At 44.7% G+C, this 22,790-nt stretch overlaps 1 protein-coding gene across 2 annotated transcripts in view; it reads left to right on the forward strand.

Annotated features, from left to right (window-relative positions):
- Positions 1–22,790, forward strand: part of TBC1D5 (TBC1 domain family member 5) — a 407,277-nt gene that overhangs the window by 201,819 nt on the left and 182,668 nt on the right. For both annotated transcript variants that reach the window (XM_064166927.1, XM_064166928.1), the window contains exons 5-8: positions 4,625–4,691; positions 20,099–20,207; positions 21,907–21,996; positions 22,694–22,765. In XM_064166927.1, coding sequence (XP_064022997.1) covers positions 4,625–4,691; positions 20,099–20,207; positions 21,907–21,996; positions 22,694–22,765 — 338 coding nt within the window. The remainder of the gene's footprint in view (positions 1–4,624; positions 4,692–20,098; positions 20,208–21,906; positions 21,997–22,693; positions 22,766–22,790) is intronic.

Consider the following 22,790-nt stretch of genomic DNA (forward strand, 5'->3'; position numbering starts at 1 on the left):
ATCTCACAGAAAACAGCTGTTTTCAGAGGGCTAATGAAGGAGATGAGTGGGAAATGTCTGTCCCCTACATCGTTCCTTACATGCTTTTTCATTTTCATTCAGCATATGCTTAAGATCAGAGTGTTCCTTGTGCCTGGTGTGTACCCAGAGCATCTTCCTGCTCTTAAAGAGGGGCTGTGAAATACTATCCAGTTTATTCTTATTGCCTAAAGTGGAAACTGCACTGCACCTTGAAAAAGCTCTTCTTTAAGACAGTATTACACTATCAGTATAATAGCCTGTTAAAAAATAAACCCACAAAAGCACCGTGCATATTTAAATGAGGCTTCTCGTTGTTACGCTCTCTACATATGGGTTTCAGATAATCTTCAGAAAGCATATTTGGCATCCTCCTTATTCTGGATTCATCTATTTTCTGCACCATCTCTAATCTCAAAGGTTTTTACAAGAAAAGAGTTGCTGCCAGTGACAAGTCTGTGTGAATCTAGCAAATGCTGGTAAATGTGCCATTTACAAATTCTTCTCCATGCATCTCTGAAGCCAGCATTTGAAATGTCCTTCTTTGACTGGCTGCTAAAAGCATCAATTTCAAGTCATGCAGATTCTCTTGAGAAAGCCATCAGCTGCATCCAGTGGTACCAGGTCCCAACTACCCGAGCCTCAGCTCCTTTTAGCCCCCAGTCTCCATGCACAAGAGCAGCCTTATGTAAAATAGGGCATTAGAACTAGATTCTTTCAGGAGGAAGTATCCATTCCCAGCAGAAGGAATTTCTCCAGTTAAAGCAGCATCATCCAGATGATTTTTGTAATTAAGGATATGGTTGCATGTTGCATCCAGAGGGTACTGGTCAATGGCTTGGTGTCCAGATGGAGATGGGTGACAAGTGGTGCCCCTCAGGGGTCCATACTGGAACCAGTGCCGTTCATTGTCTTCATCAGTGACATAGTAGGATCAAGTACATCTTCAGTAAGTAACCCCAAACTGAGTGGTGGGGTTGACACACCAGGGGGTGGGATGCCATCCAGAGGGACCTGGAGAAGCTACAGAACTTGGTCTGCATGAACATCATGAGGCCATGCGCAAGGTCCTGCACCTGGATTGGTGCAACCCCCAGTGTCAGTACAGACTAGGGAATAAGGGATTGAGAGCAGCCCTGCAGGGAGGTACTGGGGGATACTGGTGGAAGGAAAGCTGTACATGAGCCAGCAATGTGTGCTTATGGCCCAGAAAGCAAACAGTATCCTGGACTGCATAAAAAGCGATATGGCCAGCAGGTCACACACAGAATCAACCAGGTTGGAAGAGACCCCCAGGATCATCCAGTCAAACCCATCCCCCAGCCCTATCCAATCAACTAGACCATGGCACCAAGTGCCCCTTCAGGTCTTTTCTTGAACACCTCCAGGGGCAGTGACTCCACCACCTCCCTGGGCAGCCCATTCCAATGCCAGTCTCTCTCTCTGTGAAGAACTTCCTCCTAACATCCAGCCTATACTGCCCCTGGCACAACGTGAGACTGTCCCCTCGTTCTGTTGCTGGTTGCCTGGGAGAAGAGGCAAGAGAGGTGGTTCTCCCCTGTACTCTGCTCTGGTAAGATCCCACCTGCAAAGCTGTATTCAGTGCTAGAAGCCTCAGCACAGGAAAGACATGCTTGAGCACATCCAGAGGAGAGCCATAAAAATTATCAGAGGGCTGGAACACCTCCTCTATGACCTTTAAAGATCCCTTCCAACCCAGATTGTTCTGTGACTCCATGATTTTCAGGTCGTTTGGACTACTCTAGTGCTGAAACCTTGACCAGACTACCAGACTTTGATACTGATGCTTGTGATGGTACTCATTCTTTACTTTCTCTTTCCTCTGAAAGTGTGAGAAGACTTTTTTCCCCCCCTTGCTTTTGAAGTTTATGTTTGGAAACCTTTTCTGAGGTTATGGGACAGAGTTGGCAGAGCACTCACTGTTTCTTCAACAGAGCTCTTCCCATTTTTATTCAAAAAAAGGATCTTCAAGGATTAGGGTAGTACTGAATCAGTTAGGACTTTGAGTGGAGCCCACACTTTCTGTCAGCAGCATCACAAGTCTTATATTCATAACTGCTCAGTATACATCCTCATTTTCCCAGGCATGTGTGTCATTGTTGCTGAAGAATACAGAAGTACTCTAGCTATTCTGCTGCACTTCACTGTGTCTTTTAAAAGGAGGAAGAACTGGAACTTGCCTGAAGAGAGATTGTCCAGGTTCTGTATTCCTGCAGTTCATTGTCATTAGTTACTGACCCATGTGTGTTCAAGTGTTACTGATTGTGAAAACTTAGCAGCATTTGCTTAAAGACCTTTTGGATAATAGGAGGCAAAGTTCAGAGAACCTTCTTTTAATACAGCAAATACTTTCCTATATCATTTTTATCCCTTTCTATAGGGATATAGTCATCTTTCAGGGTGTTATAACAGACATATCTGTCATTAAAAGGGTGGAGCAAGAAAACAACCATGAAAATTCCCACTCCACTAAATCCTCCTTTTGGGAACTGAAATAGAATCATAGAATCAGTCAGGCTTGGAAGGGATCACAAGGATCAGCCAGTTCCAACCCCACTGCCATGCCCAGGGACACCCTACCCTAGAGCAGGCTGCACACAGCCTCAGCCAGCCTGGCCTTAAACACCTCCATGGATGAGGCCCCAACTGCCTCCCTGGGCAACCCATTCCAGGCTCTCACCACTCTCATGCTCTACTTCCTCCTCACGTCCACCCTGAATCTCCCCACGTCCAGCTTTGCTCCATTCCCCCCAGTCCTGTCACTCCCTGACAGCCTAAAAAATCCCTCCCCAGCTTTTTTGCAGGCCCCCTTCAGATACTGGAAGGCCACAAGAAGGTCATCTGGGAGCCTCCTTTTCTGCAGACTGCACAGCCCCAACTCTTTCAGTCTGTCCTCACAGGAGAGGTGCTCCATTCCTCTGAGCACCCTCTTGGCTCTTCTCTGGACACACTCCAGCATCTCCACATCCCTGTAATGGGGGCTCCAGAACTGGATACAGTGCTCTAGTGTGCCCAGGTGGCCAAGAGAGCCAGTGGCATCCTGGCCTGCATCAGCAATGGTGTGGTCAGCAGGAGCAGGGAGGTCATTCTGCCTCTGTACTCTGCACTGGTTAGACCTCACCTTGAGTACTGTGTTCAGTTCTGGGCCCCCCAGTTTAGGAGGGACATTGAGATGCTTGAGTGTGTCCAGAGAAGGGCAACGAGGCTGGGGAGAGGCCTTGAGCACAGCCCTACGAGGAGAGGCTGAGGGAGCTGGGATTGGTTAGCCTGGAGAAGAGGAGGCTCAGGCCAGACCTTATTGCTGTCTACAACTACCTGAGGGGTGGTTGTGGCCAGGAGGAGGTTGCTCTCTTCTCTCAGGTGGCCAGCACCAGAACAAGAGGACACAGACTCAAGCTGTGCCAGGGGAAATTTAGGCTGGAGGTGAGGAGAAAGTTCTTCCCTGAGAGAGTCATTGGACACTGGAATGGGCTGCCCGGGGAGGTGGTGGAGTCGCCGTCCCTGGAGCTGTTCAAGGCAGGACTGGACGTGGCACTTGGTGCCATGGTCTGGCCTTGAGCTCTGTGAAGTCTCTTCCAACCTTGGTGATACTGTGATACCTCCAGGGATGGTGGCTCTTCTCTTACAAAATCACCCAGACTAGACTCAGCCAAGCTGGAAATTAAGGAATGAAGCTTTATATTCACAGCTTAGCACAATGTACAAGCAGGTATTTACAATATTTACAGCTACAGACAAGTTAAAAGTGATACAGGAACACAACAGCCCTCCCAGAAACCAAAGTCCTTAGGAGGGGCTTCCAACCACCCTTCCACCTCCTTTCTACCCCTCTACCCTATCCCAGAGTTTGCCTTCTGTGCAAGGTTACTTTGGAGGATTGGCAAGGGGAGTTAGAAAGAGAAGGATTAGTTACATTGAAAGAAGGCCAGGGAGAAAAGTACAGACACCAGCTGCAGCAGAGAGCCACTGCAACTGTGTTATCTATGTTTTGTCTCCTTATTCTTATACATCTCAGCAAGCCTATGAGTGAAGTAGCCATCACCATTATTTCCCTTTCACGGCCTGTAATCTAGTTCTTCTCACCAAAATATTCCAACTGGCCTCAAACTAGCACATTCCAGGTTAGATGGGGAAAAAAAAAAACACTTGGAAGGAAATTTCCATGCCAAAGTGAAGGATGAAGTATTTTTAAAGGAATGTCTGGAGTAAGCAAAGGTGCTGAAATAAACAGAAAAGCAGTTTGGTCTACAGAGAAGGCTGCCACCTGCATACCAGGAGTGTGGGGCTATAATGACAGCAAAACTTCAGCTGAATTAGATGATCTGTTTATATGGTATACCTCTTTAACCTTGTACTAGTAACGTTGTGTCAGAACACTCAAAATCCAACCTGAACCTGGAGCTAGTTGTGTCTCTTTATAGCTGTAACAATTTGAAGATGTAAAGTTGAGACTTACCTATTCAAGTTTTGTCCTATACTGAAGTTACCATAGCTGGGAAGATCAATCACAGTTCTCATCTCTATATTGTGTTAACTCATTATCAGAGTTTGTCTTATAGTAAAGGTGTTTTTGTTTTTGTTTCAGGAAGATCAAATGGCAATGGAAGTGCACACCTCACCTCAGGTTCTGATGGAACATTTCTTTCTTACAGGTTGGTCATTCTTTACATTTGTTTTCTAAGTTTAATAAGTTTGAATATAAAAAGCAGCATAACTTATTTGAAGCAAAAGAACAGGTCTGTATAGAGTCACAGAATCATAGAATCAACCAGGTTGGAAGAGACCTCCAAGATCATCCAGGCCAACCTAGCACCCAGCCCTAGCCAATCAACTACACCATGGCACTAAGTGCCTCAGCCAGGCTTTGCTTGAACACCTCCAGGGATGGTGCCTCCACCACCTCCCTGGGCAGCCCATTCCAATGCCAATCACTCTCTGTGTGAAGAACTTCCTCCTAACATCCAGCCTAGACCTCCCCTGGCACAACGTGAGACTGTGTCTCCTTGTTCTGTTGCTGCTTGCCTGGCAGAAGAGACCAATTCCCACCTGGCTACAGCCTCCCTTCAGGCAGTTGTAGTCAGCAATGAGGTCACCCCTGAGCCTCCTCTTCTGCAGGCTGCACATCCCCAGCTCCCTCAGCCTCTCCTCACAGGGCTGTGCTCCAGGCCCCTCACCAGCTTTGTCACTCTTCTCTGGACACATTCCAGTACCTCAACATCTCTCTTGAATTGAGGAGCCCAGAACTGGACACAGCACTCAAGCTGTGTCCTGACCAGTGCTGAGTACAGGGACAGAATAACCTCCCTTATCCCTTGTCCTGCTGGCCACAGCGTTCCTGATCCAGACCAGGATGCCACTGGCTCTCCTGCCCACCTGGGCACACTGCTGCTATGTTTCAAAAGTATTTTACAATCTAAATTTGAGCAGTCAAGATTTAATTAAGGAATTATGTGAAAAGTTTTCTGGACTAGTATTTTTTTGAGAAAGCTGGTCAGAGTGGTTAATTAATGAAAGGTCAGGATCTTTGTAAGCCTAAATATTTTTATTGATTTTCTCAGATGTATTCAATAAAGTAGAAAATCTCACCTCAGTTCACAGCAGCTAAGATACAAGCCCAGGGATCTCTTCTCTGATTGTCTCTGTAGTAACAGGATCTATGGAACAATATTTGCTCATTAATTCAGGTTAGAAACCAAAGCCAAGATCTGTTAATTCTGAGGTTTTCTGACAGCAAAATAATATTTCAATTCTGCTGAATTAAAGAAACATTATCCTGAGTAACTCTTTGGAGCTTGAATCTTGCTTGAATACATACCAGAGGGTATCTTGCACTTGAAAGCACAGAAAGGTATTCAGCAGATAATGTAGTTTTATCTTCCAGCTAGCAAAATGCTGTCTCTACTACAAGTGGTAAATCTCTGTCCTTGTGACTGGTAAATCAACAGTAATATTTTTGCTAACCAGAATGACTGCATCTGATGTTGATGCTTAAGTAAAACAAGCTTGCCACATTATTATTGTGGATTTATTTAAAGGACTGTGGTGGATTGTATCTTTTTTCAGTTGTCTTTTGGAATCTACTGGAGTTTGTACTTAAAAGAGGTGCAGGCAGGCAGGAGGAACCTGCCTGCTTGCTTTGTCTCAGTTGCAGTCAGCTGGCTGGGAAACATGCACTGTCTTCCAGGCAGTGAAGTGTGCTGAGCATGAGGAGCCTCCAGGTGTCAGTTAGCAAGGAGGTACACCGCACCTTGAGAACCTGTTGCAGGCTGGAGACTGAGAGGTTGCTGAGGAATAAATGACCTGGTCTTGAGAACATTGAAAGCAAAGGCTTTTCCTGAAGGCTTAGATTGTGGTTGTGATTCAAACACCCAGAGAAAGCTTCTGGGCTGAGAGCAAGATTGAAGAAAAGGGTGTAGCTGCTGGAGTGTGGTGGGACAGGGGAGATTTGATCTACAAATCCTTAGAGGTTTCTGTATCCTAGTGAGTCTGTGTGATGGTTTAGGTGTTCCCCACCCCCCTACACTTTAGAAATCACCCAGACTAGGCTCAGTCAGCTCTGGAAATATGAATTAAGCTATTTATTTACAGCTGGCACAATATACAAGCAGATATTTACTATATATATACAGTTATAGACAGAAATATACAAGATAAAAGGTAATACAGAAACACAACAGCCCTCCCAGAAGCCTGAGTCCCCAGGAGGGGCTCTCAACCACCCCTGCACCTTCCCCCTACCCCTCTCAACCTTACCCCAGTCCTAAGGAAGAATGGAGGTTCGGCCAGGGGGCTAGGAAGCAAAGTGGGTTAGGCCAAATGGAAGGTGAGGTTAGGGAGTAAGGTGTTGCTCAGCCAGCAGCCCAAGCGAGAGAGAGAGAAAAATGGCAAGAGTTCTCTAATGTTTTCCTTTCTTCTTCAGCAAGACTCTGAGGGGAGTAGCCATCACCATTGTTTTGCTTTCACAGCCTATGATCTAGTTCTTCTCACCAGAACATTCTACCCTGCTTCATCTGTTCTAATGAAACCTACTTTGTGGTGGTACAAAGTCCTTCAAGGGTAGATAGTGTGTTCACGTGGGGAAAGGTATGTTAGCAGATCCACTTCAGGGTTCTGCCTGACTCAATTGCTTGTCATGTTTGTATTCTCTGATTCATGCAACATGCTATCTAACTTCTAAAAAGGGCTAAAAAAATAACCACCCAGAACAGTGTTTATGTTTTGTATAAGGAGATCTTGTAGCAGTCTTTGCAAAATGGGAAAGATAGAATTCAGTGAGATCAGCAAGAAAGAAGTTGAGAGCTCTCTCTGCCACTAATTCCACAACACTTACTCCTGGCAGTTGTTAACTCAAGAGCCCCAGCTCTTATACCTGCCAAAGTGTGACACTTGAAGAATAAGAAGCCAGCTTCAGCTAAGCTCTGGTTTCATGAGACCCTTTTTTCCTACCCCTTCTTCACTCATGTAGGATCACTTATGGCTCTGAGCTAGTTCAGGGACCTATCCTAGTCCAACCTGTTCAGCTTTTGTAGGGAGGGCTTTCTGATGGCTTGGTTCATAGTGGCTGCCTGCAAAAGGTTCAGATGAGTATTGATGCTAGTGCAAGGAAAGTAGCTAGCACAGACAGCTAGAAGTAAGTGGAGGACAGAACATGGAGCTGTTTACTTAAATCACCCTAAACCACAGCGAATCCTCAGCCATCTCTAAAGCTTCACAAATAGGTGGATGTTAAAGGCAGTCTTTGTATATCTGTATTCTTCAGTCCAGAGTGCATATAAAACAATGCAGTGTTGGCTTATGCTCTTCATTGAATAATGATTGCATTCTGTCAGAGAGGACTACAGCCTGGCTGGCAAAATTCATACAGTCATAGACTCAGTCAGGGCTGGAAGGGACCACAAGGATCATCTAGTCCCAATTCCTCTGCCATGCCCAGGGACACCCTACCCTAGAGCAGGCTGCCCACAGCCTCATCCAGCCTGGCCTTAAACACCTCCATGCTTCCCTGAGCAACTCATTCCAGACTCTCACCACTCTCATGCTGAACAACTTCCTCCTCACATCCAGCCTGAACCTACCCATCTTCAGCTTTGCTCCATTCCCCCCAGTCCTGTCACTCCCTGAAAGCCTAAGAAGTCCCTTCCCACCTTTTTTGTGGGCCCCTTCAGAGACTGAAAGGCCACAAGAAGGTCACCTGGGAGCCTCCTCTTCTCCACACTAAACAGCTCCAATTCTTTCAGTCTGTCCTCATAGCAGCCCTCTGATCATCCTCATGGCCCTTCTCTGGACACACTCCAGCACGTCCACATCCCTCCTGTAATGGGTGGCTCCAGAACTGGATGCAGTACTGCAGGTGGGGTCCCAGCAGAGTGGAATACAGGGGGAGAATCACCACCCTCCACCTGCTGACCACACTTTTCCTGCTGCAGCCCAGGCTCTGCTTGGCTTTCTGGGCTGCAAGTGCACACTGCAGGCTCATGCTGAGCTTCATGTCCACCAGCACCCCCAGGTCCTTCTCCTCAGGGCTGCTCTCCCTGAAGTTAAGTAATATTTTGAAAGCAGTGCCATATACCACTGCCAGTTTACATAATTAGAAGCAAGATAATAATGCAAGATACTACAGTATACATACATATGTGTGAGTATATCATATGTGTGTGTATATATATGAAAGAAACCTCTGACTTCTAACAGTTGTCAAGCTAGCACCATTATTAAGTAATATTACAGTGTTTAATGTGTGAAATTAATATATTCTGTTCAGTGACAAGAGACTAGTTGGCAATTTACTAGTTAGGTTGAATATTGTCTGATGGTTAGCATTCTGGGCTGGGTGTTAAAGTGAAAATGAGCAGATAATACCTCTTGAAAAAACAAAAAGTGAATCTTAAAGTACCTTAAAGTATAATGATGTTAAGTGGTTGTTATTTCTTGAAGGCCTCATAAGAAATTTAGTCTTATTTTAGGATATTTTCAATAAATATCATTTCACTAAGTTAGCAATTTGGTAAAACTGGTGATAGTCTTGTTTATTCCACATGTTTCAGTGTATTGTATTTAAAAACCACTGCTTAGTGACTTTTTGCCCTAAAAGAGACAAAGACATATATGGAGCATGGTAGGTGTTGTGCTTGCAGAGGGCTAAATGTGTGCAAAATCCTCATGGAAGTTTTAATGGAACAGAACCTGCTTCATGTTTTATCAGTAGCAGTCTCTTTGCAGTTTCTTTAGGAGGAAGGCAACTCCTGATGTTTACAAATATTTCAATGTGTTTTGTTATTGGAATGCTCTTAAGAGCATATTGGTTTTACCACTATAAGGGGAGAAATGGTTACTTGATTCCAGCACTTTCTTTTAGAAGACCATTTTATACTACGCAGTAGAAGACTCTGATTGTGTGTTTGTTAATAAAGGATGTCAGATAATTATCCTTTGATATATTTATGATGCTGTAGAACCATTTGTCTAGTTTTATTTTTAATATGATGGTGTCACCTTAGAGTTGGTGATACTTGCTGATGTTGATGATGGCACAGATTTAATGCTGCTTGTGTTCAGATAGTGAACATTTCGCTTTAGGTCATAAAGTTTGTAAATGAAAAGCACATGTAACTGCCACGTAGAATCATAGAAACAACCAGGTTGGAGGAGACCTCCAAGATCATCCAGTCCAACCTAGCACCCAGCCCTAGCCAGTCATCTAGACCATGGCACTAAGTGCCTCAGCCAGGCTTTGCTTGAACACCTCCAGGGATGGTGCCTCCACCACCTCCCTGGGCAGCCCATTCCAATGCCAATCACTCTCTCTGCCAACAACTTCCTTCTAACATCCAGCCTAGACCTGCCCTGGCACAACTTGAGACTGTGTCCCCTTTTTCTGTTGCTGGTTGCCTGGCAGAAGAGACCAACCCCACCTGGCTACAGCCTCCCTGCAGGGAGTTGTAGACAGCAATGAGGTCATCCCTGAGCCTCCTCTTCTGCAGGCTGCACACCCCCAGCTCCCTCAGCCTCTCCTCACAAGGCTGTGCTCCAGGCCCCTCACCCTTCTCTGGACACATTCCAATATCTCAACATCTATCTTGAATTGAGTAGCCCAGAACTGGACACAGTACCCAAGGTCTTTCCTGACCAGTGCTGAGTACAGGGGCAGAATAACCTCCCTTGTCCTGCTGGCCACACTGTTCCTGATCCAGGCCAGGATGCCATTGGCTCTCTTGGCCACCTGGGCACACTGCTGCCTCATCTTCAGCTACTATCTATCAGCACCCCCAGTTCCCTCTCTGCCTGGCTGCTCTCAGCCACTCTGTCCCCAGCCTGTAGTGCTGCTTGGGGTTGTTGTGGCCAAAGCACAGAACCCTGCACTTGGCCTTGTTAAATCTCATCCCATTGGCCTCTGCCCACCCATCAAGGCTGCATATTTCTAAGTACTCTGTGAGTTTGTGAATGTGTCCCATCAGGTCCTGGATCATTTTCTGTCCGATCTTCAGGCTTTCATGGGAATATTCTCTGCATGCTTGGGAAGAAGCTTTGCTAAAAATAAATGATGGAAATGATTTTGCAGACCCATTAGAAGTTTGCTGTTAGAAAAAGTTGAACAAAGATTCAGACATAGAATAACTGTAATCTTTAAAGCAAAAGAAACTTGAGGAAGACATTTTGAGTTCTGCTATGTTGTATTATTATTTTATTGCTCTGCTGAAAGCCTTTTCTGGGTGTGCAAATTGGAGAAGCTTCACCAAAAGGCAAAGAAAAGTAGGTGTGGGTCTCCAGTTTCAGTATCTGCAATGCAGTGCTGCTGCAAAGTAGAAATGCTGTCTTTCTCCCACCTTCCCAAGGGCAGCTGACCTTCTCCTCGCCAAAGAGGTGAACCCCTTGCCAGCACATATGACTACAGACTATTACATTAATCTGTTTAGCCTCAGTACCAGCTGCTTGCATGTTTTTAATTATCTTATTAGATGGTATAACAGTGACCTATGAAATAAAATGAAGGTGAGTATTTTTTAACTTTATTTTACAGGCTATTTTTCTAAATATATTTTAATGACCTAATTATGACTTTTAGGGAGAGCCATTGATGCAGACATTCAATTTGGCTGATAGAATCTAATATCTCAAGGACATTTATTTCCTTCCAAGGTGGATTCCTACATTAATACTGCTTCTAATAGGTATATGGCCTGAAAAAAAAAGCTCACTTTTCATATTTGTATTGTTAACTTCCTTTGTGATTCAGAGATTCATGACTACTATACTGGTTAATTTCTTAATATAGCTCTGCACCTGTATATAAGTTTAATTTCTACCCCATGAATCAAGATAAAGTTCTTTCTTGTGTGGCTTAAACCCTGTGACAAGTGATGATTGCTCTAAGCTGTGGGTTATATAGACAATGCATATTCCTTCTTCAGCTGATATTTCAAACAGGCAGAAGGTCTAGTGTGAGAAAGACTTGCATGTTTTGTTTTCTTCCCCCTGACTTCTTGCAGATTCTGCTTACCAGATGTTTTCTTTCTTTCTGCAAAAAGGCAATGTGGTCCTGCTGGCTAAGGCATGTTTCTGTTGTGCCAGCCAACAACCACAGGACTGATACAGAGCATGCAGAAGAAAGACTGCAAGGGGTGCAAGCTGTTCCTCCTCGTTCTACTCCCTTCCAAAAACAGACAGTGAAACTATTTTGACTCCTCTTCAACCTGTGGCTTTTCTTGGCAGTTGAGCTAGAAATGGCTACATAGCCTCTGCTCTTATGTCTTAAACATAGTGTGAAGATGTAGGCAACTTCCACCATGGAGAAAACTCTTGCCTTAATCTCCTAAGAAGGAGCCCTTTTCCATCTACATAATCCTGTTCTCATTCATACACAGCTGATATTTCTTTACTGTTTTAAGCCATGCTTGTGTAATTATAACCTCTTTTCCATAACGTTGACCTCTGGGTGTCCACACTTAATCAAGACCTATCAAGAACAAGCTTATTTCTGTTGGAGTTTTTTGAATACCTTGAGACACAAAAGAATTGAGAACACAGAGCAACACAGCGAAATGCTACTGCACCTCCATTCTGCAAGGAGAATTCTCATGCTTACATCCTTTCTGTCTTTCCACAAGGAAGGAGCAGAAATAGCATACGTGTTTGTTTTGTCTTATAAAGAACTGCTTGCTAGACACCACTCTGGTTGATACCATTTGCATGCAAAGAAGCCTTTTCAGTACAAGTTAATTTTACCTGAGAGCCTATAAACTCTGTGCTTGGCTTTTGTGATTCTTCTGAAAGCTGACATTGTGAATGTGCTTATAAACTTGCTCACACCACAGTCTGTGCTAGTGCTCTCTTTTTGTCCATGGTTTTGAAGATGTAAGCAAGTCCATCTTTGGTTTATTGAGTTATAGTTTATTGAAGCATAGAATCAACCAGGTTGGAAGAGACCTCCAAGATCATCCAGGCCAACCTAGCACCCAGCCCTAGACAATCAACCAGACCATGGCACCAAGTGCCTCAGCCAGGCTTTTCTTGAACACCTCCAGGGATGGTGACTCCACCACCTCCCTGGGCAGCCCATTCCAATGCAAATCACTCTCTCTGCCAACAACTTCCTCCTAACATCCAGCCTAGACCTGCCCTGGCACAACTTGAGACTGTGTCCCCTTGTTCTGTTGCTGCTTGCCTGGCAGAAGAGACCAACCCCACCTGACTACAGCCTTCCTTCAGGTAGTTGTAGAAGGCAACTGGAAAATTAAGCTGAGAGAAACTTAATGTAAGGAGAATTGCAAAATCCTGTAGTTGACAACTGGAAAGTCACTTGACAGAAAAGCACCAGGGGGTCCTGATGGACATCAAGTTGAACATGAGCCAGCAATAGACCCCTGCAGTAAGAAAAGCTAATAGTATCTTGGGATGCATTAGGAGGAGTGCTGCCAGTAGATTGGAGTAGATTCTTGCCCTCTACTCCATTTCTGCCCTCCCCAGTAGAAGAGAGATGTACCACATACTGGAAAATGTCCAGCAATGGGCCACTAAAATGGTGAGGAAAGGCTTGGAATGTTCAACATGGAGAAGACTCTGGGGAGGATACTTACAGAGAAGTCTGTAAGTATCTGGGCAGAGGATATAAAGGAGATGCAGCCAGGCTTTTTTCACTGATGCTGTCCTGGGTTCATGTGATGGTTTGGGAGTTACCCACCCCTCACTCTTATGAAATCACCCAGACTAGACTCAGCCAGCTGGAAATTAAGGGAAAAAGCTTTATATTTACAGCTTAGCACAATATGCAAGCAGGTATTTACAGCTATATACAGAAATATACAAGTTAAAGGCAATACAGAAACACAACAGCACTTCCAGAAACCTGAGTCCCCATGAGGGGCTCCCAACCACCCTTCCACTTTCTTTGTACCCCTCTGCCTTATCCCAGAGTCCGCCTTATGGTCAAGGTGAACTGCAAGGATTGGCAAGAGCTGGATGTTAGGAGGAAGTGTTGCCAGAGAGAGTGCTTGGCATTGGAATGGGCTGCCCAGGGAGGTGGTGGAGTCACTGTCCCTGAAGGTGTTGAAGCAAAGCCTGGCTGAGGCACTTAGTGCCATGGTTTAGTTGACTGGCTAGAGCTGGGTGCTAGGTTGGCCTGGATGATGTTGGAGGTCTCTTCCAACCTGGTTGATTCTATGATTCTATGATGCTGCTGGCACTAGCTTCTAGTCCACTGAAAAGCAAGAACATTGGTCACAGAACTGGGAGTAAGTTTAACAGCCAGAGAACCTGGAGAGGGTCAGTTCTTTGCTGAGTACTGCTTCAGTGCTACCACTAGCTCAGTGGGCTTTTAAATGGAAGAACAGTCTCAAGTTGTGCCAGGGGAAGTCTAGGCTGGATGTTAGGAGGAAGTTGTTGGCAGAGAGAGTGATTGGCATTGGAATGGGCTGCCCAGGGAGGTGGTGGAGTCACCATCCCTGGAGGTGTTTGGGAAAAGCCTGGATGAGGCACTTAGTGCCATGTTTACATTTTTACATTTCTATGGGGTTTAGCCTCTTCCACAGAGTTTTGTCTCCTCTGAACATCATAGCACAAAAATGCTTCTTAAGGTAGCTTTAAACTTTGGATCTGCATCCATACACATCAGCAGCTTTATCCTGTGCGTCAATAAACGCAGAAGGTAACTAGCAGTGATTAACTATCTGTGCCATACTGCTCTTCCTCAATTGTATTGCTTCCTCTCCTGAACAGAGTATTTGTTTTGTAATGAGCTTAGGTGGCCATTGCATTCTTCTGCATGTCTGTGCTCAATGCATTGATTTTGCCATTATGCTGTAGATCAAATTTTAGCAGCAGACCCAGAGCCTGATGTTCCACTATGGGATATCTGTGAGAGAAAGTCTTTGTTACCACTCTCCAGCACTACCACAGCTCAGTAAAACTCAGTGAACTCCTGTTTGAATTCCAGAATTATTTTTCAGGTGTCTGTCACGTTATCAGCAAGCTGAGTAGTCATAGAATCATAGAGTCAACCATGTTGGGAGAGACCTCCAAGATCATCCAGGCCAACCTAGCACCCAGCCCTATCCAGTCAACCAGACCATGGCACTAAGTGCCTTATCCAGTCATGGCACAGCATCTTGCTGCATTGTGTCACTCATTCCTAAAGAGTTTATGGCTGCTTGCTTCTCAAGAGCTGGGCAAGAGTGCATTCCAGTGTCTTTTATGGATCCTTTATTAAATCCTTAGGGATTTAAATAACTTTTCTCTTCACAGAGAGAGTGTTTGGCATTGGAATGGGCTGCCCAGGGAGGTGGTAGAGTCACTGTCCCTGGAGGTGTTGAAGAAAAGTCTGGATGGGGCATTTAGTGCCATGGTCTAGTTGAGTGGCTAGGGCTGGGTGCTAGGTTGGCCTGGATGATGTTGGAGGTCTCTTCCAACCTGGTTGATTCTATGATTCTGTGTAAAATTGTACTTAGACATTCTGAGGTCAAGTCCTGCTTATTGTGCTCCCTTCCTTACAGTCTGTCCACAGAGAGAGACATCTCTCATCCAGACCTTTTGTCTCTGAAAATCTGATGTTTGTGATTACCTTTACAAGCACCATACCCACAAAACAGGTAACACTGGAAAGAAAGAGGATAATGGATTAGCTTATATATGATTTGCTGAGAGATCAACCTCACTTCTTATATGCAAGAAAATGTGCATATTAGGACAGATCCCAGTATAAAGTTCAGATTCAAACTCTAGCAGTAATTAAATGCTTGTTTCAAAAGATGGAAAGGAATAGATGAGAGACAAGAGCAAACCTTGGAGAGCAAATCTGCAGTCTTCATCCGTACCATTGGTGTGTTTGCTTTTTCATTCATGTGTGTGGAGCAGTTTTCCCACTTCAAAGCAATGCAACTGTCCCTAACTTACACCAATATTTATTCACCTTGGACAGTTACTGCATTGATACAGCATGTGAAATTAAGTTTCTTAAAGAAACATTGATCCAATTACCTTTTCACAGTATCACAGTATCACCAAGGTTGGAAGAGACCTCACAGATCATCAAGTCCAACCCTTTACCACAGAGCTCAGGGCCAGACCATGGCACCAAGTGCCACGTCCAGTCCTGCCTTGAACAGCTCCAGGGACGGCGACTCCACCACCTCCCCGGGCAGCCCATTCCAGTGTCCAATGACTCTCTCAGGGAAGAACTTTCTCCTCACCTCCAGCCTAAATCTCCCCTGGCACAGCCTGAGGCTGTGTCCTCTTGTTCTGGTGCTGGTCACCTGAGAGAAGAGAGCAACCTCCTCCTGGCCACAACCTCCCCTCAGGTAGTTGTAGACAGCAATAAGGTCTCCCCTGAGCCTCCTCTTCTCCAGGCTAACCAATCCCAGCTCCCTCAGCCTCTCCTCGTAGGGCTGTGCTCAAGGCCTCTCCCCAGCCTCATCGCCCTTCTCTGGACACGCTCAAGCATCTCAATGTCCCTCCTAAACTGGGGGGCCCAGAACTGAACACAGGACTCAAGGTGTGGTCTAACCAGTGCAGAGTACAGGGGCAGAATGACCTCCCTGCTCCTGCTGGCCACACCATTGCTGATGCAGGCCAGGATGCCACTGGCTCTCTTGGCCACCTGGGCACACTGCTGGCTCATGTTCAGGCGGGTATCAATCAGCACCCCCAGATCCCTCTCTGTTAGGCTGCTCTGGTACCTTATCTTACCGAGGTATTATCTAATGGAGACTTACAATATGTATGGTAGTTGAGTAGACAACTCAAGAGTATGAAATGAAAAATAGGTGCAAAGTGACCAGAAAACATTGATGTTCACCTGTGTTTGAGTGTACACTCTAAAGATAGTATTAACCCTTGGTTATGTGTTTGCTTTTCTAGAGGAATTAAAAATAATTGCATGTGCTTATTCTTAGTTTAAGTGGTTCCAATTGGCTTTTGAAGTCTTTCACTTGAGTGAAGCAAATGGGATGCAGTAGACTTGAATTCCAATGCTCATTGCTCATTTCGCTTTGACCGATGAGTTTTCTGCAAGCCTGGGTTAACGAGGCTCATAGATACTCATTTGCAGAGCAGCGCTGTATCATTTTACAAAGGGCCTTTTGAAAACTGATCTCTTGTTGATATTACAGCATTATTGAAAGAGTCTCCAGGGTTTTAAGGATTCATTTGTGTGATGGCTTGGGTGTTACCCGCTTCCCCACGCATAAGAAAATCACCCAGACTAGACTCAGCTGCTGGGAATTGAATGAATGAAGCTTTATATTTTACAGCTTAGCACAATATACCAGCAGATATTTACAGTATGGTTGGACTGGATGATCTTGGTGGTCTCTTCCAACCTGGTTGATTCTATGATTCTGTGAGTACTGTGTTCAGTTCTGGGCCCCCCAGTTTAGGAGGGACATTGAGATGCTTGAGCGTGTCCAGAGAAGGGCGACGAGGCTGGGGAGAGGCCTTGAGCACAGCCCTATGAGGAGAGGCTGAGGGAGCTGGGATTGGTTAGCCTGGAGAAGAGGAGGCTCAGGGGAGACCCAGAACTGAACACAACACTCAAGGTGTGGTCTAACCAGTGCAGAGTACAGGGGCAGAATGACCTCCCTGCTCCTGCTGACCACACCATTCCTGATGCAGGCCAGGATGCCACTGGCTCTCTTGGCCACCTGGGCACACTGCTGGCTCATGTTCAGGCAGGTATCAATCAGCACCCCCAGATCCCTCTCCGTCTGGCTGCTCTCCAGCCACTCCGACCCCAGCCTGTATCTCTGCATGGGGTTGCTGTGGCCATTTGTTTGTTGTTTTTTTTTTTTACTTCCAATTGCTTTTTTAACTTTTCTTTTTAGTGATCTGAACAGCCATGGGGAGACACAGAGGAGATAAGATCTTGCCAAATTTCTTTTGGCTGTTTTAAATATGATTTTGTTCAAACTATGTTTGGGATTGCATTAAAAATGAGAAAGAAAAGGCAAAGCATAGTACCTGCACTAATACTGCACAGCAATCACTCCCAGCAGCAAAAATAAGGTGTTTGCTTTCCTCCCTGTCCTTTGTGTTTGCTGTTAGACTCATTGAAAGCTTTTGCTAACTCGACTGGCATATGGCATTTTCAATGATGTTCTGGGAATGTCATCCACTTGCAGAACAATGTGAATAGCTGCAGAGTCTGACCAGTGCAAGCGGAATGTGTCGCTCTTGAAGCATCACTACCTTAGAGGGAGGCAGCTTGGCAATGGTTGTAAGTGGCCAGTGATGCTGCAAAACGTACAGTGGCAGATGAAGAATATTATGGGTGATAGAAACAGGAGGGTTATTTAGATAGGTATAATATACTGTGGTTACAGAAGTAAAACTGACTGTGAGTGAAAGGCTCAGGTTTTTCTCAGGCTGTGTCTGCTGTGTACCATGCATTGTACTTAAAGGAGACAGAATCATGGTAAGCAATCATAGGGTGCTTGCTGCAGAAAGTGAAGGCACATGGGAGATAGGGAGGAAGGAAGGAAGGGAGGAGGGAGGGATGAAGGGATGAAATTTGCCTCCTGCCATTGGAGTTACGTGCTGCTGTTTTGGTTCACCTAGGAATACTGCAGAAGCTAAAGCAGCCCTTACCCCTCAGGCTGCTTTAGTTGTCTTTGCTCTTATCCACAGAACCTTCACTTTTCAAAGTAATTGTCAAGGCCCAGAAGTAAGTACCCAGTTTATTTAGAGAATTATTCTGCCTTGAAGGTGATGCATTCACGAACACAGAGGATAAAGAAGTGTGTCCTCATGTTGACATAGAACCTCTGTCTTCTAGCTTGTACCTGTTGTTCCTTGTCCTGTCACTGGGCACCACCAATAAGAGACCATCAACCATTATCTTGACACCTACCCTTCAGATATTTATAGCCATTGATAAGATCCCCTTTCAGCCTTCTCTTCTAAGCAACTCTATTCTCTCAGTCTTTCCTCACAGGAGAGATATTCAAGTCCCACAGTTGTCCTCGTAGCTCTTTGTTGGACTCTCTCCATCAGATCCCTGTCTGTCTTGAACTGGAGTGCCCAATCCTGGAGACAGTGCTCCCATCTTAAAGGAACAGGATCATAATTTCTTGGCTTGCCAAGCCCATTGCCCAGCTATTCCCAGCATCTCTTATCATGGAATTCTGTTCTGAAACTGAAGAAATGTTATCTAAAACTAGTTTCCAAAATAACCCATCCTCACAACTCAGCTTAAAATGCCAAAAACTAAATTTGGGCAGTTTGTATCTATATATACACATACATATATTTTATATATATACCTACATATATATATATAGAGTATATATATAGGTATATATATAAAATATATAAGCAGGGGGGTTGGAACTAGATAATCCTTGTGGTCCCTTCCAACCCTGACTGATTCTATGACTCTATGACTCTATTTAGGGCAGTTTGCAAAACCAGAGTCTGTTGCCACTCTGTGACCCTCCTTAGTAAAGGAAATCTGGTGAGATCTTAGCCTGGAGTCACAATAGTAGTTTCCCTCTTTGTGGTTTCATTTGGTCTCCCAGGGAGAAGTAATAGTCTCCCATGTGACAGTGGGAGAAGAAGATGTTCACCTTAAGGACATACACCACAAATAAATCCAAAACACATTTCCTTGAGCATGCCCCAAATCTCCACACTGAAATTACCCTTTGGCTGGTTGCAGAAGGTCTGTGAGCTACTCTTGGGCTACTAAAGCCTTATCCTGTTCTCGAGATTCATTTCAGTAGAAGGTGCAGGAATCACAGATTTAATTCTTTTATTCAAACTCAGTAGATGGTTTGGGACAATTAATTTCCAATTGTTTCCCAGTAGAGCAGATTTACTTGTATATTAATGAGGCACAGGTGTTAGGCCCCTGGTGCCTGCATGCCTGGGAGGCATATTTAGGTTGTTTATCTAGTCAGCCATAGGTACTGCAAGGTACTCAAGCTTGCCTTTAACAGTTTATACAGTGAGGCTTTTTAATTTTTTGGATGTTTTTGCTTAAATTTGCTAGCACCTGTTAAAATTTTAAACCTGATCATGTAGAAAGAAATAGGAGGGATTTCAATAGCAAATAGCACTAAATGTTAAAAGAAAGTCATCTTCTATTATGCTTAACTGCCCAGCTTGACATTAAGAAGAAAAGAAGGTTCATTTAAGCAAATATGTCATGTGAGGAGCTGGTAGTCAACAGTGTACTTTGCTGTTGCATATTTTTGGAATAGGTATTTCTTTGTCTACAGCTGAAACATGAATGTGCTTCTATTAATATTCATTTTTCTTGTTTATTCACTGAACTGCAGTACCAACATTTTAGAGGAAATGGAATAGCCTCCATAGACATTATGAATTTCAGTAGCTGGCATAATTATAGCGATCTACATATTCATTAAATCCAAAGAAGAAATGTGTCCAAAAAGACAGCCATGCGTTTAGAAATGGTACACAACTAAATATATACCTTCAAGAGGTAGAAAGGTTCCTTTCCTCTCCTGATCCAAAATGGTGTAGTGTCATATAGCCCTTAAATCAGCTAAGGCTTGGGTGGCTTTTTGGGTTGTCCTTTCTAACGGTTCCTTCCTTTCGCTTTTACACACAGTAAAGAATGGGAAGAACTATTTGTAAACAACAATTACTTGGCAACAATACGGCTGAAGGGGATTAATGGGCAGCTGAGAAGCAGCAGGTTCCGTAGTGTTTGCTGGAAGGTAAGAAGAGAAAATATTTATTTACAGTTTCTGGTTGCAATGTAGTAGCGCATTACCTGATGTGCTGGAAGATTATTGATGCAAAGAATCAGGAATTTTCCAACAGACTTCATCCCAGTGGTTTTTTTTTTAACTCGTTTTTATAATTCATAGGGCATTTGCTAATCATCTTGAGTTGCCTTAAAGATGATTTGCAGAAGGTACCTCCAAAATAGTATCTTTGTGTCGCTTGGCGGGTTTAGGATTGGGCGCCACGCAGTCGTCTCTCCTTTCAGTCTCTGTGCCATGGAGTCATGCAAGGAAGTATGTTTCACAGTTTATGTTTTGTGGAACTTAGGACTCCTTTAAAGTATCTGATGGTCTCAGCTTTTCCCAGTGAAATGTGAAGATGAAGATCAGTCCTAGTAATCATAGAATCATAGAATCAACCAGGTTGGAAGAGACCTCCAACATCATCCAGCACAACCTATCCCCCAGCCCTATCCAGTCAACTAGACCATGGCACTAAGTGCCTCAGCCAGGCTTTTCTTCAACACCCCCAGGGATGGTGACTCCACCATCTCCCTGGGCAGCCCATTCCAATGCCAATCACTCTCTCTGCCAACAACTTCCTCCTAATATCCAGCCTGTACTTTCCCCAGCACAACTTGAGACTGTGTCCCCTTGTTCTGTTTCTGGTTGCCTGGGAGAAGAGACCAACCCCCACCTGGCTACAATGTCCCTTCAGGTAGTTGTAGCCAGCAATGAGGTCACCCCTGAGCCTCATCTTCTCCAGGCTAAACAACCCCAGCTCCCTCAGTCTGATAGAGAGGAAAGCCAGGTCTTCCAGTCTTATAGGATCACAGGATGTTAGGGGTTGGAAGGGACCCAAGGAGATCGGCGAGTCCAACCCCCCTGCCAGAGCAGGACAATACAATCTAACACAGATCACAGAGGAACACATCCAGACAGGCCTTGAAAGGCTCCAGAGAAGGAGACCCCACACCTTCTCTGGGCAGCCTGTGCCAGTGCTCTGGGACCCTTACAGTAAAGAAGTTCCCTCTTGTCCCTCTTTTGCTGCAACTTACACCCATTGCTCCTTGTCCTATCCCAAGCAGCAGTGAGCAGAGCCTGTCCCCCTCCTTCTGGCAGCCTTCAGATACTTATAAACATTTATCAAATCCCCTATAAATCTTCTATTCTCCAGACTAAACAGCCCCAGGTCCCTCAGCCTCTCCTCATAAGCCGTGCCCTCCAGTCCCCTCATCATCCTCGTTAGCCCTCTGCTGGACCCTCTCCAGCAGATCCCTGTCCCTCTTCAACTGGGGAGCCTAAAACGTTCATATTAGCTTTAAACTATATTGCATTAACTCATCAGTGTTCTGTAAACAACTTCACCTTTTGTCTAGTTATTTTCTTCTCTTTGTATTTTGTTTCTCCCTTAGAAGTCTCAATCAGCTTCACTGAAGTTGTGACACTTTACAAAGCTTGACTTAGTGGCAGCAGTTATTTTTGGTGCTTTAGTTTGTATCTAGAACTGCTCTTGTTTGTAGCTACTTCATTGACTGGAAAGTACTAAAGCCAGGCATATTTTGTATGTCTGTGCTTTCTTAATGTGTAGAGTACTTGCTCCTCCTCTCTGAAGTGATGCTAGCTGGTAGGATGTATATGCAAAGCTATGTTAAACTGATGAAACTTAATGTACTTGTTTTGTTGATAGTTGTTTCTGGAGGTTCTACCCCAAGACAGAAGTCAATGGATTAAAACAACTTCAGACTTAAGAACTTCTTACAATAAGATCAAAGAAATCGTAAGTTGGTATAAAATAGGTTCTCTACTTTCATACTTTGACATAGATCATAGAATCATCAAACAGTTTGGATTGGAATGGATCTTAAGTGTTCTGCCCCCTGCCATGGACAGAAATACCTTCCACTAAATCAGGTTGCCCAAAGCCCCATCCTGCAATGCCTTCCAGGGAGGAAGCATCCAGAGCTTCTCCAGGCAACCTGTTCCATCTTTGTTCCATCCAATTTCTTCATTACATCTAATGTAAATCTACCCTTTTTCAATTTAAAACTGTTGCTCTTCCTCCTACCATGACACTCCCTGATAAGAAATCACAGGATCACGGGATCTTAGGGGTTGGAAGGGACCCAAGGAGATCACAGAGTCCAACCCCCCTGCCAGAGCAGGACAATGCTATCTAACACAGATCACAGAGGAACACATCCAGACAGGCCTTGGAAGTCTCCAGAGAAGGAGACTCCACAGCCTCTCTGGGGAGCCTCTTCCAGTGCTCTGTGACCCTTACAGTGAGGAAATTCCCCCTTGTCTTGAGGCAGAAACCTCTTTTACTGCAACTTACACCCATTGCTCTTTGTCCTATCCTGCCTCATCTCTCTGTAGGCCCCATGTAGGAATGGAAAGCCACTGTAAAGTCTTACTATAGTTATCCTTACATCATAGCAAAAGAGGATTTGATGTTTTCTTCTGGTTTTACCCAGCACATTACAAACCCTCGGAAAGCTGGACAGCAAGATTTGATCATCAACAACCCACTGTCTCAGGATGAGGGGGTAAGTTGACCCTTGATTTTATCTA

The sequence above is a fragment of the Pogoniulus pusillus genome, chromosome 28 (assembly GCF_015220805.1).
Source record: "Pogoniulus pusillus isolate bPogPus1 chromosome 28, bPogPus1.pri, whole genome shotgun sequence".
NCBI lineage: Eukaryota > Metazoa > Chordata > Aves > Piciformes > Lybiidae > Pogoniulus > Pogoniulus pusillus.